This window comes from Dermacentor albipictus, unplaced genomic scaffold, assembly GCF_038994185.2.
Source record: "Dermacentor albipictus isolate Rhodes 1998 colony unplaced genomic scaffold, USDA_Dalb.pri_finalv2 scaffold_20, whole genome shotgun sequence".
Taxonomy (NCBI): domain Eukaryota; kingdom Metazoa; phylum Arthropoda; class Arachnida; order Ixodida; family Ixodidae; genus Dermacentor; species Dermacentor albipictus.
Window position 1 is genome coordinate 3170566 of NW_027225574.1, and position 17952 is coordinate 3188517.

Consider the following 17952-nt stretch of genomic DNA (forward strand, 5'->3'; position numbering starts at 1 on the left):
ACGTTGCCTGCAACCGACAGGCTGACTACAGGCTATATAAGGGAGCCCTGTGGTATGCCGTAAGTTTCCACGCCCCGTGGAGTGAACTCACGTCATCACCCGCATGTCTGAAGTGCCATAAGCATCACGGGAACCGCATCACACACTTCAACGACATATGTGGTGAACGTCCGGAGAAACCCGTATGCTCTTTACAAAGACAGCACAAATCCGTGTAGTATAGCGGACCCTCACGTATTGAAAGATGCAATTTAATAAATTCTGTTTCTTTGTCCCTTCCGTGTTCGCAATTACACGGAACGTGTCTTCGTTTGAAGATGCAGCACAGGGTTAATTGGCGTACAAAGTGGAAAGAGGTTGGACCTGCTATCGGCTGGCTTGTCTGTCGACCTCCCTTCCGCAGATGAGCTGAGCTCGCCCACACGTTTTGCACAACCGCTACCGTAGACGAAGCTAGCTCGTACACAATAATAACAAGGCCAATTCGCGCAACCAATAACATTCTGCGCAACTTCACGCGTCAAGTTCTGTTTTTCAGTCGCAAATCGCGCTAAAAAAATAAAGAACTGAAATCTCAACAGAAGCATTTTTAAAGCAGAGAACAAGAACTTGGTTAAACATTCAGATTAACAGCAGGACTTGTGCAGTGCCTGAGCTCCCGACCACTGGTTCTGGTCAAGTAGCACTGGAGGTTTTCTTTTAATCTGTGTCTTTTACATAATTGTTTTTGGCCTTTTGTTTCAATATCTGTTAACTTGCCAGAGTAATTTCCTATTTCATTGCAATGTCACTCTCATCGCCAGGCCAGGAGGCTTCCTACTGGTAGGCTGCTGTTCCTAACTCTGATTTGCCGGTGGAGCTTTTCGTACGCAGTGGGACGAGCAGCGTACCTGTGGCTTTGGTTCCGAGTGATGGCGGAGTGATTCGCATGAAGAATTCCAAGGCAATTCAAATCGAACTCCGGATGGCCTTGGCCAATTTTCAACAAATCACTGAGGTTCGGCAGTTCGGCCGAGGGGGCATTCTTTGCTGCTCGTCAGACCAGGCTTGTGTTCAAGATTTACTGAAGTGCGGTGTTTTTGCCACACATACGGTGAGCAGTTTCATTCCTCATCACCTTGCATGTACCAAAGGCCTAGTCTGAGGTGTCGACATAAGTTTATGTCCGGCAGAAATTTTGGAAATGTTTTCAGCGGCTGGCGTGATTTCTATGTATCGTTGCAGCCGTGTTGTTGCTAATAAGCGCATACCCACAGATACAGTCATTGCTACTTTTGCTGGAATGAACCGTCCATCGGAAATCAAGGCATGGCAGCTTATATACCGAGTTGAGCCTCTATCACCTCGTGCCCTTCAGCGTCTAAAGTGCTGGCGGTTTGGGCACTCCATAAAAGGCTGAATGTCCAATCCAACACACGATGCCGAATTTGTGGAGAAGGCCATCATTCAAATGACTGTTCTTTCCGAAATGAGTCCTGCTGCTTTTGCAGTGGTCCCCACCCCGCAGATGAGCCTAATTGCCCTGCAAGGTCAAAAGAAGTGCAAATCCTCGAAATAATTGATAGACGTCGATGCTCTCGTCGTGAGGCCATTGGGGAAATTCAGAGCAGTACTCAAGGGTATGCTGGTATAACGGCCCGTCAAACACTGTGTATGGAAAACCCAATCTCTCAGGCTGTAGCAGCTTCCGTAGAAAAGGCGTTGGAGAAAGCAGTGGAGGGCATTGTGACAAACCTCCTTCAGGTGCTGTCCGCACAACTAACTCCGTGGCTTCAACAAACTAATAAAGCGAATATTGGAGATCCGGTGTCCTGTCTACCGTGGAGTCCACCCACTGAAATATCGACCGCGCAGCCATTCACAAATAACGATTCATCAAAGCCACCAACTTCTGAGAAAGTCGACGAAATCTGCCTCTCCGACACAGATGGGATAGAAAATCAAGATGTAGATATGGACCCCCGATCTCTTAAACGAACAAGGTCACTGACAGAGAAAACATCTAGCTCGCCCACCAGCTCCAAGGCAAAAAAGTACGTTAGAGAGATTACGACTAAGAAGGACTAAGAAGAACGTTTTAGACCACGCAGTCTCTGCTGCTCGGATTTATTCACCATAGGAACTTTACCAGTAATTCACTGGAACTGTCGTTCCATACTTTCTGGTGCAACAGATTTATTATATCTTATTTCTGAATATTCTCCAGATATTATTATTTTACAGGAAACTTGGCTTGCTGCTGGTCAGTCTTTTCATCTCAAAAATTTCCGACGCTTTCGATTGGATCGCGTATTCCGAGGGTGTGGTGTAGATTTGTTTGTCTCTTCAAGAATCTGAGATAGAGCTACTATAGCATCCCAGAGAATGTCCCCAGACTGTGAAATCTTCGCACTGGATATGATACTACCTGGTTGCACACCTTTTTCTATAATTAACACGTACTTCCCCACCGAAGTGCAAGATACCCGTTATCTAGATACCTTTATTGCTCGCATTTATAAGAACATCATACTAGTGGGAGATTTTAATTATCATCATGTATCGTGAGGTTTCCGACGGACACTTGTGGCAAACGCTTGTGGGATTGGGTCTTAACGAATCATTTTTCTTGCTTAAATTCGAGAGCAGATACTTTCGTTAGGGGTCAGTCGCGATCTGCCCTAGGTCTTACGTTTGCTACCTCGAGCATGTCTGTCACCTCCTGGAAGGCTGCAGATTTCTTACCTAACAGGGATCACCTTCCTATAATATTGAACTGCTCACCTCGTTGATTAGATTGGATAGTAAATGCACAGTTTTGTTAATTACGAAAATTTTAAAAAGGCGTCAAAGTCAGCTTTACACGCTCAGGAGGGTATGTAGAGGGATATTAAAGCAATGAGCATATATATATATATATATATCTGTTCAATTCTAAAGCAGTCATAAAAAAAAGCTGAATTTGCTGTGCAATCTACTGAGGGTGGATCATATTGTCCCTGGTGGAATTCTGACTGCGAGCGAGATTTTAGACGTAGAAAGTCTGCGTGGAAAAGCTTTTATACAACTAATATTCTGTAATTGGGCTGAGTATACATATATAGCTACTACATTTAACAGAACAGTCTCAAAAGCTAAGGAGGATTATGATTCCAAGCACTACACTTACCTTTCGAAGTCTAGCAATAAAAAAGCTCTGTTTAAATTTCTTCGATCTCGTAAAGTTATACCGGCGCCCGTGAATGTCGAATTTGTCATTCTATCAACAAACTAATTATCAGACTCACTTGAGAAAATTGATCAAGGAATTGCGCGACGTTTCAAACATAAATTCGCCATAGGACTAAAGAAGCCTCCCTTGGGAGACGACTTTGTAACAGTATGAGCGACAGAGCTTGAAGGCATTATTAGTTCGTTACCGGCCTCAGCCCCCAATCCAGATGGAATTGCAACAGGAATGCTAAAAGTTTTATTTGATTATGCGCCTCAGGACATGCTAAACATAATAAATTTCTCTCTGAAGAATTCATGGGTTCCAAGAGAGTGAAGGGTAGCTAAAATTATTCCACTATTAAAGAAAAAATTAGCTGGACTAGACTTTGACAACATAAGACCTATTTCTCATACTTCCAATGTCGTCAAATTAATAGAAAGGGTTCTTCACGGCCGTATAACAAATTTTATGCAGGATGATACCCTTCTCATTCCTTGCCAGATTGGATTTCGTCCTGGGCACTCCATATGGTGCGCCCATGTAGATTTAGAGAGCCGCAATAAACTTGCTCGCCGCAAACGAGAGTGCGCAGCTTTGGTGACGCTAGATGTATCAAAAGCATACAATTTTGTAAAATATTGTATTCTATTCGATAAACTTCAGTCTACGAATTTTCCTAAATATATAACCGCTAGGAGCTATGAATTTATAAGAGATAGAGAGTTTTATTGTTACCAACACGGTATTTCGACGTCCAAAGACAAGCAGACAAGAGGTGTACCACAGGGTTCCGTTCTTTCCCCTATATTATTTACTTTTTGCTAAGCACAATTCCTTTGTCTCCGGAAGTACGTGTTTATGTTTTTGCGGATGATATCGCATATTTTCCGTCCGCAAATAATATACATTCACTACAACAGTCGTTGCAGAATTACTTAGGAATGCTGGAGACATGGCTAGGGGGTTATGTGTGCCGTTAAATATTAGCAAAGGTACGGTATTAGTATAATCATTAACTGCACAGGTGCATAAATCTTTACAATTCCGACAGGAAATCATTCCTCAAGTTGACGAAGTCAAGTACCTTGGTGTTATTTACGATGGCAAACTCACCTGGCGCAGCCACATTGAACGTAATAAAGCCAAGGCAGAACGAGACGTAGCTATGCTCCACCTGCTCAGCTACCGACGTTCTGCACTACACAGGGATACCTTATGGATGATTTATAAAATGTATGGTCGGCCCGTATTAGAATTCGGCTGCGTAATATTTTCTGGTGGCCCCGCCTACAAAATTACACCTCTCATACTTTTAGAAAGAGACGCTCTACGGTCATGCCTCGGGCTATCTAGAGATTTGTTGCCAACGCTGTTCTATATCAGGAAGCTCATATACCCACCCTAGATTGCGGATTCCGCATGCCTATGGTTCAGACATCTTTAAAGATTTATGACTTTTTAAAAATACGTACGCAATATGCATTTATCACTGAACCGTCTGAGTTCTTCCAAGTATCGTGGTCAAGATTCTACAGTCCACAGGTAATATTTGTGCAAGCACAGTTACAAAAATTGGATGTGTCCATACGCCAAGTTTGCAATTCAAAGGATGCCTTACCAGACCTCAAAATTGAATTCGAGGACATATTTCCAAATCATGCTAAACTATTACCAAGGCGAGATTTATTTAATATCTTACATGGCCACCTACACCAGCTAACCACTGACAATGTAATAGCCGCGGAAGCTTCTGTGTGCAATGAGAAGGCAGGATTGGGGATCTTCTCTGAATCTCTTCAATGGTTTTACTCTTTTCGCCTTCGCGACTTCACTCCTATATTTCAGGCAGAATTATTAGCGATTATATTAGCATTACAAAAACTACCCCAAAATGACCCATTAGCTGTTATTGTGACCGACTCGCTATCTGTATGCACAGCACTAACTGCATCTTTAAATTCAGCAATTCAAAGAACATTTCGTTCGATGGTACCTCCGTACTTACGAAAAGTATGTTTGCTTTGGGTACTGGGACATCATGGGTTGCACTTGAATGAAATGGCTGATTCCCTCGAACGACCATCCCTCAATGGCCCTATTCTATCTGTTTTGCCTACATCAGCTTATGTCACCGCAGCCAGGCACAGAAATTTCGCTATATCTCAAAACTCAGCAATATCCATGCTAACACTGTCTTCTGAATTCCACCATCTTGGCTTCCCGTGGAGTAATAATTGCTGTCCCTCAAGGCAATTGGAAGTTTCGTTTACAAAATTGAGATGTCATATACCTCCTCTTAATTTTTACTTACACAGGTCTGGTCTCGCTGTGTCTCCACTATGTTCTTCTTGCAGTGCACCTGAAACTATCGAACATTACTTTCTCTCGTGCCGCCGCTTTTTAAGACAAAGAAAACTATTAGAATACTCATTTACCAAACTTGGGCTATCACTAACCTCGCCAACCATTCTTTCTTCTGGGACCCGCCGTGGCGGCTCAGTGGCTATGGTGTTAGGCTGCTGAGAACGAGGTCGCGGGATCGAATCCCGGCCACGGCGGTCACATTTCGATGGGGGCGAAATGCGAAAACACCCGTGTACTCAGATTTAGGTGCACGTTAAAGAACCCCAGGTGGTCGAAATTTCCGGAGTCCCCCACTACGGCGTGCCTCATAATCAGAAAGTGGTTTTGGCTCGTAAAATCCCTTAATTTATTTTTTTTTCTTTTGGGGCGACTTCACTGGGATCCAGCCACAGGGATGCTTTTCTTTCAGTTTACAATTTTATTAGAGAGACAAAAAGAGTACCTTGCTGAATTTCTAAAATTATCAATAATTTCTATTATTTCATTTCTTTAGGTTAACTTATTTTATCAAAATTCTTAGCAATAGTGACGCGTGTACTTATCTTTATCGGGCGACCACGTTTCGCCGCCTAACAAGTGTTATCGCACAGCGCGGGACGCGCCTGCATGTATCCGAAGTTTCTGGAAAGTTATCGATGCTTCTATTCGCTGTTTGTTGTCGCCGAACCTTATGTTATCTGATATCATCGCCTGCCGCGAATGGTGTAGAACTTTGTGGAAGGCACGCGGTTCCCAACGATTAGTCTGGAACATGCTGGAACATTCGACGACTGTTGTATAAAAGCCGACGCGCTTGACCCGCTGATCAGATTTTCGACGATCGCCGACTGTGTTCGCCGCTATCGTTGTGCTATAAGTGTAGCCTGTTTTGTGGGCACAGGTTCGCCCAATAAAATTTAGTTTTGTCGTTCACAGTATTGCTACTGTGTTCTTCAACGTCACCACCACGTGACAATAGTGTCATTACACTTCTAAATTACAGTTCTATCGTCCCAAGCCCCACTATTGAAATCTAGTTTCGCTTTACTTCTAAGCATACGAAAAACCGCCTGCTTCTTGGCCAATCCCCCATATAGTGGGTACGCGCCACTGTTGAGGATACAAGACAAGACAAGAAAAAATGGCAGTGTCATCATCATCGGGTGCCGCATGTAGTGACCGCAAAGGAAGCACTGAAACCAGGCAATCAGTGAAGCTCCTATTTACCCTGAAGAAGTTAACTTTTTCTTTACACAGGTGTTTTTTGAGATATCTCATTGCCGTCGCAATGCAATGACTTTGAAGAGGTAAACTCGTCGGAAGTTCTATCTGTCGTGGCTTGTATAAAATCGGCAGCTCCGGGTTATGATGGTATATCTTTTAGCATGCTCAAATTCTTGGCACAACTTTAAGGGGGAGTAGCTAAATATTGTGAATATTTCTCCTCAGAAAACATGGCTACCTGACGAGTGCATGGGAGATAGCTAAAATTATCTTGCTTCTAAAGAACGCTGGAAAAGACCGTGACAACATTCGGCCAATCAATGTAACCTCTAATATGGTAAAATTATTTTAAAAAGTTGTTTATAATCGTCTAACGGAGCCCATTTCTAAAATTAAGGCGTTAAGAACCGCTCAGATTGGATTTCGCAGAAGTTGTTCTATTTGGTCAGCACATCTTGATTTAGAAAGCAAGATACAATTGGCTAAAAGAAACTTAGAAGTTTCGTCTCTCGTAACACTAGATGTTGCAAAAGCTTACGACAGCATAGAGTATAGCATTCTACTGAATTAACTTGGTGCCTTAAACCCTCCGCCGTATATCATTAGTTGGATCAGGGATTTCTTGCACGGAAGAGAGAGAGAGCGAGAAAACTATTTGGTCCATTAAGGGTCTAGCGTTCGGTCTTCATCTTCATCGCTGCAGACGCTTGACCTTCATAGCAGGGTTGGGCCCCTAGTCCAGGGCTCCACTGAGCCGCGCTGCTTCGCTTGCGTGCTGCACCATTGCCCTTTGGGCGGCGAGCTCGCGGCTGGTGAGCCGGCTCTCACACTGCTCCGCACTCGCGGTTTTGTGTTTGCACGGAAGAACATTGTTTTCTTCTGCACAGATGAAAAGCATCAATCTAAGAAGTTCTCCCAGACCTCTGGTCTGGGAGAACTACTCAGAGCTACTCAGAACCACTCATATGGTTCTCCCAGACCTCTGGCCTGGGAGAACCATATAACATTGACATTAACCACTTACTATTAACAAAAGTGCCTTTCTTGTATTCCCTTCGCATGAATCGGTTTCCTTATCCATTGTATATCAGAATAAGCTGACTCCGCAGGTAGACACTATAAGGTACCTGGGAGTCATTTACTATCCTGGCCTAGATTGGCGTCCTCATATAAAAAACGTTGTGAGAAAAGGTGAAATCGCTCTTGGCCAGTTGACAGAAATTGCAACAGGGAGTTTTGTATGACTAGTGATACTCTACTATAGATTTCTCGCGCTTATGTAAGACCCTTTCTTGAATTTGGCTGCTTGCTGATATCTGGTTCCCTAAATTATAAGCTGCAACCTTTATTTGTGATAAAGAGACGCACCCTAGATCAGTGTCTTGGCGTCCCTAAGTATGTTGCGAACTCTGGGCTGTATCTAAAAGCAAACATACCAGATTTAGCGTCGAGATTTCAGCTGCTAACAGTGAAGACTTTTCTTAGAGCATACGAAGCTGTTGCCCATACAAGTTACCCAGTGTTTGTCGCACAACCGGCACTATATTTTTTATTCTATGTGGCCAAGATACAAGCTCCCCCAGGTCGTGTTCACGTAGTCTTTTAGCACACACACACACACACACACACACACACACACACACACACACACACACACACACACACACACACACACACACACACACACACAAACACACACACACACACACACACACACACACGCACACGCACACGCGCGCGCACACACACACACACACACACACACACACACACACACACGCGCGCGCACGCACGCACGCACGCACGCTCGCACACACGCGCACACGCGCGCACGCACACACACGCGCACACGCGCACACGCACGCGCGCGCGCACGCACACGCACACACACACGCACACAGCACACATGTTGATTGACGATCAGTTCAATGTATCACTTAAATAAAAAGGTGTAATACTTGTAAATTTGATTGCACCTTTCCCAAGAATGCTAAATTCATAGCCAAACAGGCACTAGTCGGGCTCTTGAATGAGTGTCTGGAAGATTTTCCCTCATACAATGTAGTGTCCACGGACGCCTCGGAAAAAGACAGAAATCAGTGATAGGCATTTGCTCTGAAACACTATCACGGAGCTATGCTACCCGTCTTCGCGATTACACTCCAATTTATGTGGCCCAATTCATGGCCATATGCTTGGCCGTATACAAAATTTAGAAAAAATATATCACACATAATATTGTTCGCAGACTACTCATCAGTTCTTATGTCGTTAGAAAGCACAAATATTTCACTATTGCACCGATCGCTACACGTTTTTATTCCCCATCATGGTAAATAAATTCGGTTTTTGTGGATACCTGGACATTGTGAAGTATCATTTAATGAGATAACAGACATCTTGGCAAAGGCAGCGCTTGGTGGGCCAGTAAGTTTCTTTATACCCAACCTTACTATGCTGACAGTAAGAAGATTCCAAAGGCGACAAATCCTAGGTAGAAAAAATGAGCCTCTCTTTGCTGCAGCGTTCCCCCGGAATGTCTGGCCTTGCCCCTCTCGGCATTGCGAAGTTGCCATTATTCTATTAAGATGTCGAATACGGCAGCTAAATCTGTACATGAGTAGGTGTGGGTTCACACCATAGAACGTTTGTGCGTCATGTGGGGATATAGAAACCCTGGACTATTTCCTCCTCTTTTGTTGAAAATATAATTCTGAAAGAAAGACCTACTTAGAGCAGCTCCTATGGCGTATGGGCCTTCATCTCTCAGTGATTAAGTTTATCTTTTGGGGCAAGTACCCTTAGTCGAGCCCGACAGGAAGTGCGTCAGATTGTGCGTTAGTACGTAATTGCTACTGGGATCCACCAAAAGCGGGCACACCCCCGTTGCACATCCCGAATGGCTAAATAAAAAAAGAAGCAAATATGAATGCTTGCGTAATAGGTCACCATTCGATTAACAAATCTGTGTTTCTAAAGATATTTCTGCTCAGTCATTAAATGCTCAACTTTTATCTAGGAATTATAGTGGAGACGTGCCCATTCTGGAGGATTGACCAAGAACAGATTTTACACCCAGTGGTATATACTAAGTGGCAAAATCAAAGAAAATAAAGTCAATCCAAGAATCCGTTAAATATCATTCACCATTCTATTAAAATATTGGTATGCTTTAGAAACGTCAGTAAGCCGACAATATATGTGCAGGTTAATTTTTATGCGTGGGAAGGTAAGATAATAAACATTATCATCTGCATACTTGGTCAGAACACAAGGTTTGTATAGGCTATGGAAAAGACTATGGAAGACTATGGAAAAAAAGGTGGGACAGACAAGACTATGGAAAAAAGGTGGGACAGGACGAAACGCTAGACTTCAACTGACAAGCTTTATTCAGAAAAACATGCAAAGAGGCAACAGTATGGTCAAATAAATGCGTAGACAGATGCATAAACGAATGCGCTATGTACGAGACAACCAAATGCGCAAGAAGCCGATAAGCGCCCACGACAAGCCATTGCAAAGCACACACCAGGTTCTTCTCGAGGTACAACACCTCTTTGTATAAGCTACTTCACTGGCAGTTTCTTATAGCCTTCAGTATATCCACAAACGTCGGGCAACAGACGTATCTGTCGAGTCTAGTTAGCGACGAATACGCTTTTTGTCCCTGATTTCTGTGTGTGCGTGCTCTCGTATGCATGAAAATTATTGTGTATATATATATATATATATATATATATATATATATATATATATATATATATATATATATATATATATATATATATCATAGCATGACTACATAATTATATAAAGTGCCTCTGTCTCATGATCATTGTACATGACCATTGTGTACATGGCACATATTCAACGTCATTTTGTATAATTTGACAATTAGTTTATATGTAAATGTGCGTTATTGTGGGTATATGCGGTTATAGGTTAGTGAGGCCATGCCGACACGGACATTTCCTTGAAAGCGTGCCGTGTATACACTGCTCAGCACTTTGTATATGTTAGTGTCCTGGTGGAATTGTGCCGTCATTGTGACTCAAAGTGTTCGTATCGTCTTTAGTTGATGTAAGCTTTTGCTAAACACGTCTTGTCATGTTTTTGTCGCGAATGAATGTCCTCTGTTAATTTATTTGATGGGTTCTTTTAAGTCTCTTGAGCTTCTCTTTTCGAGCCGAGTGCTGTTGGGTCATGTAGTATATATATAGGTCAGTATATAGGCGACGGAAGCTTGGATTTGCTATAGGTGTACTGTGTTTTGAGGTGCGCCTACCACACTGAACTCTTCCTGCATGACTAATTGTAATCCAAGGTGACAGTCGTGTCTCGCAACAGTCACAGGGGACATTACGCATGTTCAGTTTTCTTGTTCACTTCGTTTAAGCTCGAAAAACCAACCTGAAGCAGTGCAGTGAAGCTAACTTTCTCGCACGCTAAAATACATCTTTTATACATGTTCTCCAAATAAATATGCCATTCTAAATGTGTTTCAGGCATTTATTCAGTGTATTGATTCAACCAAGCACGCTTTAATTGGTATTTCGGGAACGTCTTTTTTTTTTTTGAAAATAATTCTGGATGTAAAAAGGTCAAGGAGCATTTCAACAGTGGAGTTTCTGTAGCTGAGCGCAGAGCAATAAACTCACATTATACACCTTACCTACATGCTCGATATAGTATGTGCTACCTGAATTCTTGTTTTTACTTCGACACAAACACATTTATGATATATACATGCTCTATCAAACTAGGAGTGGAGGGTGTTTTGGTTAGATGCTAACTTATATTTCTATCCACAAATAGCCGCTGAATGTTGTCATGAAAACATTGTCGCTCACATAAACAGTGCGTAAGTACTTCCGTTACGCTGGTTATCGCTTGGAGGATGGTGAGACTTACAGAAGCAGGCTTCGCCCCACGGCGCACCGCACTAAGGAGAAGACAGAAACGCCTTGTAAGTGCAGAGAGCTATACGAACGCCTGGTGCATTCGAAACCATGTCGAGGTTCGCACATGTAGGTCGAGTAACCGTGGGCTCCGTATACAGCCGTACCACCAAGTTTATATGTCACAACGCCCGGCGTTCGATAGTCGTATAGCTTCTGGCCGCCGCCTCCGTCGTGTTGCCCTTTAGTTACACTAATTTTCTTCTGTTTAATCTCTGCATTAATTTGACATCTCACTTCTCATTCACAATATCAACGCAATATTCCGAATTTGCTTTCCTTGGCGTCAGCGGCTTTGTGAACTCGCTCAAAATGCCCCAGACTTACTTACTTACTTACTTACTTACTTACTTACTTACTTACTTTCTTTCTTTCTTTCTTTCTTTCTTTCTTTCTTTCTTTCTTTCTTTCTTTCTTTCTTTCTTTCTTTCTTTCTTTCTTTCTTTCTTTCTTTCTTTCTTTCTTTCTTTCTTTCTTTCTTTCTTTCTTTCTTTCTTTCTTTCTTTCTTTCTTTCTTTCTTTCTTTCTTTCTTTCTTTTTCATGAGCAAAATTGTGCCCGACCCAAGACTTCTTGTCTTCGAATCACCGAGGCAAAATGCTGCCTGTCGATCGCTGCCTCGAAATGAGGACGGAGAAAATTGGCTGTACGAAAGCCCCTGATTTATTAGACAATTTTAGAATAGCGTCTGTCGCCTTAAGTACGTTAAACGCAAGCACCTCTGCGGGACGTTACGGTGCGCATCGTTTCAAGTCTTTTAGTTTACCGTACGGAAACGCAAACGTAAAGAATACGTTACAAAACAGGGAGCCGTCTGGCACATCGCGCCAAACGTACATATCCAAGCCAAGACGATATATTAGCAACCATCTTGCTGTTGCTATGCGGACGCGTCTCGTTAGGCCTACGGGCGCCAGAATCCCCGAACGATCTCAGAAAATGGAAGCGCTATGCGCTCATAACTAACCTTTCAGGTGAGTTTAGAGAAAGTCAAAGCTCATTATAATAGTTACTGGTGATAACGCGAGCGAGAGCGCAGCCATCACGATAATTCACCCTGAAGCAGGAGCCATGGCTGTTGCCATGTTCGACAACGCTGTTTCTTAGCGTCCGTAAGCATTCTAGGCACATTATACTCGTAAAATAACGTAAGTTATCATAGCGCACATAAATCGCAGAAAGCCAACAACGTTCGGAGCATGCGCAGGGAGGATGACGCTATATTTTTGCGTACGTAATGCGTTTACGTTTCATTGCAAACGCTATTCTAAAACCATCTATTACTGCGAGCATTAGAACGATATTAGTGCAAGAAAACCTGTGAGCTCGCTATACCGCTCATGGCACATTATTTTCTTTTCTTATTGAGAAATATTTACTCTCGTCCTTGCAATGCAGTGGTGCACAAATAGCATTGTATTCTTTGCAACGACCTGCTGTAGTGGCGTAACGAGTAACTCATTTCCTCAAAGCAAGCCCTTTGTTGATAACCACCGCATGCATGATTATTGCACGAATGTGTATGGGTGTTCGCCCAACTGAGGAAGTCCGACGAAACATGTTGTCCTGAATACGAACTGCGAGAAAGCGTGAACTCTGCGCAGCACCAACGAAAAGCTGGCTTCTTGAGACGGACCGCGTCTAAAGTAAGCCTAGGAGTTGCCGGTGCCGCGCGATAGCCAGTCCTTCACAGCAGCTTTTCTGACATACATTATAGTGTTACGGGTAGCAGATGTGGTACGGAAACTGCGCTTTCACAGTAGCACTACGCTGAGAACTTTAACAAATGCACACTGGTATGCGCAAGCTTATGCCGCTTGTCTTTAAACGACACACCATGTCGAGTGCGAAGCGAGAACACGATAATTTGCATAGTTAGTGAGGGTAGAAATGGCGGTGTGTGTGCTTTGGCATATGCACGTTGCGACTCTCCGTGCACGCGGAGAAGTACGAGCATCCGATAAAGTATACGTACTATTTGGCGGTACGTCGGTGTCTGGCTTGAGGCGTTCCATTGGCCACTGCTCCAATTTAACGGTTCATGCGCTGCAAGTACATGGTATATATAATTAACAAAAATCAGGCAGAAATTCCTCTGGGAGTTGTCTAAGTATGCGTGAGCATTGTGCCAATTGCTCATCTTCGCGCAGCTCCGCTCTCATTATCAATGTTACGAAACTTGACCAGACCAGTATAAACACTGATCAGCTTTTATCGGTTGTTATCAACCTTATCGGACTAGATACGACCTTTATCTACGCTTATCGGTTGTTATCAACCTTGTCGGACTTAATCCGATTCTGATCAACCCTTCTCTATCCTTATCGGACTTTATCCTACCTTTATCAACCTTTATCGGTGCTTATAAAGGTTATCAGAATTGTTCCATCTATTATAAGCCCTTATCGCTCTTTAGCGCTTTATCCATCCTCGTCGAACCATTATCAACAGTGATGAGACCCATATAACCTCTCATCACTCCTTATCAACTCATTGATTGCTTATCGGTGCATGTTGCGCGATGCGAAAGGTATGGACCCTCAGAGATCGGTGGCATTTCAGTAGGTGAAAGAACGCCCCAACGGCAGGCCCTGCTCCGTGAATACAGGGTTAGATGAGTAAAAAGCCACCACGCTATGCGCACACAACACATTACACGTGTCTTCGTATTCTACTTGCATCCTAGATGCATATATTCCCTTTTCTTTATTCCTCACCGTCTAACTTGCAGTAGCATTTCCAAGCCTGTCGCCAGGCTAACCTCACCAGATATCATTATTCTTTTCTTATTTTCTCTTTGTGAGCAAGCGTTTAGTGTATTATGCCTACACCATTTAAGGCGCGCAGAAGGTGCTCGAAACTGTGGCCTTTAGTACATGGGCGAATCAGAAACTCATTGCCCCTAGGTTTTTTAGCCAAATTACAGAGATGCAAATGTGCAGTCAACATATCTATTCCCAGCGGTGGACCTTTCATGGACCGGCCCGGCCTTATCTGCCGGTAGCTCCGCGGAATGGCGCTGCTGTCAATCGACGAAGATGCCGGTTGTGCTTTACACGTCCACGGCGTGCGGCCACCGAAGTATGATTCGTTTTATATGGGGCAAGGGAGGAACGCCCATCGTAATTAACAGGAAAATGCAGCCCACGAATGACGAAAGGTGATTTCCCCATTTTCGGTCCACCGAAGGCATTCCTGGCAGGACAGCGATCCACGTGCAATGATGAAGCCAAGACAGCAGTCCGACGGTAGTTCCAGTTAGCCGGACCAGAATCAGAATCGGTCTTTATTGAGATGATTAGAAAGATTACAAGTTGTTAATATTCAGAAGGAGGTCCCGAAGTCAAAGACTGCAATGGGACCTCCCTTACAAAGTAAACGTAACAAAACAAAAGTACAGCAGTTTCAACAAATCATTAACATAGAAAAATTACAGGCTTTAGTATGAATAGCATAATTGAAGAATTAATATGCATAAATGTCATGAAAAAAAGCACTGTAATACAATCTCGTTGACAACTGATCAAGTAACAGCGTAGTTGACGTGACAAATACAGTATAATTTGCTAACTCGAACGTATATGTAAGGCATAATGGTATGGCAATGAAAATGAAATGAAGGCACCCTGAAAGAATAATTGTGAGTATGGACTAAGCATCAGTATTCGACAGAACGTTATATTTTAGTTGTTTCTTGAATTCGTGAATTTTAAGTGTTTTTATGTATAATGGTAGTGTGTTCCAGAATGCAATAGATGAAAAATGGACGCTCTGTTTGCCATAATTAGTATGTATTTTGGGTAAAATGAAGTTCCTATTTATTGCAAACCTGGTAATATTAGTATTCAATAGAGAAGATTGTGGTATCAAGCTATCGCATCGTGTGTAAATGATTTCACGGAACAAAAAGGTACCTAGGTTATGTGTAACAAGTTGTGTGACTGTAAGAATGTTATTAGTTCGTAAAAGATATGAGGCGTTTAATTATACGGGCCATATGTAATTATCCTAATAGCCTGATTCTGTAGGATTTGCAATGAGGTTAGATGGGTTACGTAAGTATTTCCCCAGCAAGTAACGCAGTAGTTAATGGGGGAATGAATAAATGAAAAGTATAATGATAGTAATATTTCATGGTCAAATATGTTTCGTGTTTTTAGAAGTACCCTAATCTCGTAGGTAATCTTCTGTTTTATTTTGGTTAAGTGTTCAACAAATTTAAGATGTCTGTCGACTTCTATGCCTAGATAATTACATGAAAAGCTTTCAGGGATAGGACTTGCGCCCCAAAAGATAGGAGGAATGGAGTGACGTGTTAGTTGGTGGAAGTGAATACAACAAATTTTGTTTTCGATGGGTTTATCTGTAGCTGGTTAGTATGACACCATTCCAGCAGGCTGTGTAAATCGCCATTAAGGTTAGATGCTAAGGTTGTAATACATTTATTGGAATTAATGATAGTAGTATCATCTGTATAAAGTATACACTTCGAAGAGGACAGGCAGTTAGGCAGATCATTGACGCATAATAAAAATAAAAGCGGACCCAATATGGAGCCCTGGGGCACGCCAATATTAGTGAACATGGTTTTAGAATAAACGCCTGCCTGCATTCTGTCTGTTAAATAATTTTCTAGTAACAAGTGCTTGGCCGGTAATTCCTAATAATTCAAGCTTACGAAATAAGATGCGATGATTTATTTTCTCAAACATTTTGCTTAAATCTACAAATACTGAAGCTTCGAGCTTCGTGATTCCCTTCATCGACCCTCTCTCTCCCTGTTATCTTTGTTTTCCCCCTTTCCCATTCCCCCTGTGTAGGGTAGCCAACCGGACGTGATTCTGGTTAACCTCCCTGCCTTCTTCTTATCTCTTTCCCTCCCCTCCTCCTTCATCGATAGCAAGTTTTAGTTGATCGGTTACAGCAACGAGAGCCAGTTCGGTCGAGTAACCCGAGCGAAAGCCGTATTGGAATGGTGAGAGAATGTTAAATTTTGCAAGGTAATTAGTTAAACGTTTTTCTATTAGCTTTTCAATTACCTTGCTAAAGGAAGGTAATACACAGATAGGGCGATAATTGGAAATTAAAGAGCGGTCACCTTTCTTAAAAACTGGGGTGATCTTACCTTGTTTTAGTTCTTGAGGGAAACTGCCTGATTTAAACATGAAGTTGATTATGTCTGCAAGGACATCACTTAATTTTATATGGGAAGGGTGTAATTTATCGATGCCGGTGCCGGTTATTTTCATGTTGCTTATAATGTTTAAAACTTCCTGGGATGTAGTTGGAAATAAAAAGAAAGGCCGTGGCAGGCGCTGGGGCACGGGATTGTCATGCGCAGGTGACTGCAGCTCGCTGCTTAAGAAGAAATCAGCAAACGCATCAGCTATTTCTTTGGCGATGTTGTATACCTTACCCTGATAAGCAATTTTTGTTATAGCTTCGCGATTATGTGCCCTGTTTAAGAAGGAGTTAACAATTTCCCATTTCCTTTTTACGCTTTTACCACATTCCAAAATTTTTCTCTCGTACCATGTTTTTTCAGCTTTCTTCAATGTGGCAGAAAGCTGGTTAGAAAACTTCGTGTACCGAATGGCTAAATGCTTGTTAAATGGTTGTCGTTCACCTTTCTTATAAAGATTACCCTTCTTGCACATTAAAGCTAAGAGTTTATCTGTTATCCATGGATTTTGAGGCGATGCGAATTTCTTTTTGCATTTAACTTGAACGGAATGACGATCAAAACATGACTTAAGCATAGAGATAAACAGTGCAAATGCTTCTTGTGGATCGTTCGTGGAAAAGATTGGGGACCAGTCAAGGTTCGACACGGCTTCAAGGAATGATTGTTTGTCTAGTATAAACTTCGTGTACGTGATTTTTTCGGAGCCATGAGTATAGTGAAAGTTTAAAAATGCAGGATAATGACCAGTTATGTCGGTCAGTGTAACACCTGCGTCTGGTGGATATGCCAAATTTGCCAAATTTGGCATATCCAATTCTATCACAGGGACATCTCAAATTTAGTGCTGCTGTGGGACAGATGCCTGAACCGGTGTGGGGGCTATTTGGAAAAATAGTGTAGGGTACATAGAATAGAACGTATATCTGTAATTACCTGTATGTACCTTATTGTGGCTATTCAAAAAATGGGGGAAAATACTTTCTGACTCGCCCTCATAGAATCGATCTTTCATGCCTCCTCGACTTTCACATTTGGCATCATTATCAA

At 42.5% G+C, this 17952-nt stretch overlaps 1 protein-coding gene across 4 annotated transcripts in view; it reads right to left on the reverse strand.

Moving 5' to 3' along the window:
- Positions 1 to 17952, reverse strand: part of LOC135919962 (homeobox protein ceh-30-like) — a 229996-nt gene that overhangs the window by 102299 nt on the left and 109745 nt on the right. For all 4 annotated transcript variants that reach the window (XM_070529310.1, XM_070529309.1, XM_070529308.1 and 1 more), the window contains one exon: positions 13696 to 13766. In XM_070529310.1, the coding sequence (XP_070385411.1) occupies positions 13696 to 13735 (40 nt within the window). In that variant the 5' untranslated portion in view covers positions 13736 to 13766. The remainder of the gene's footprint in view (positions 1 to 13695; positions 13767 to 17952) is intronic.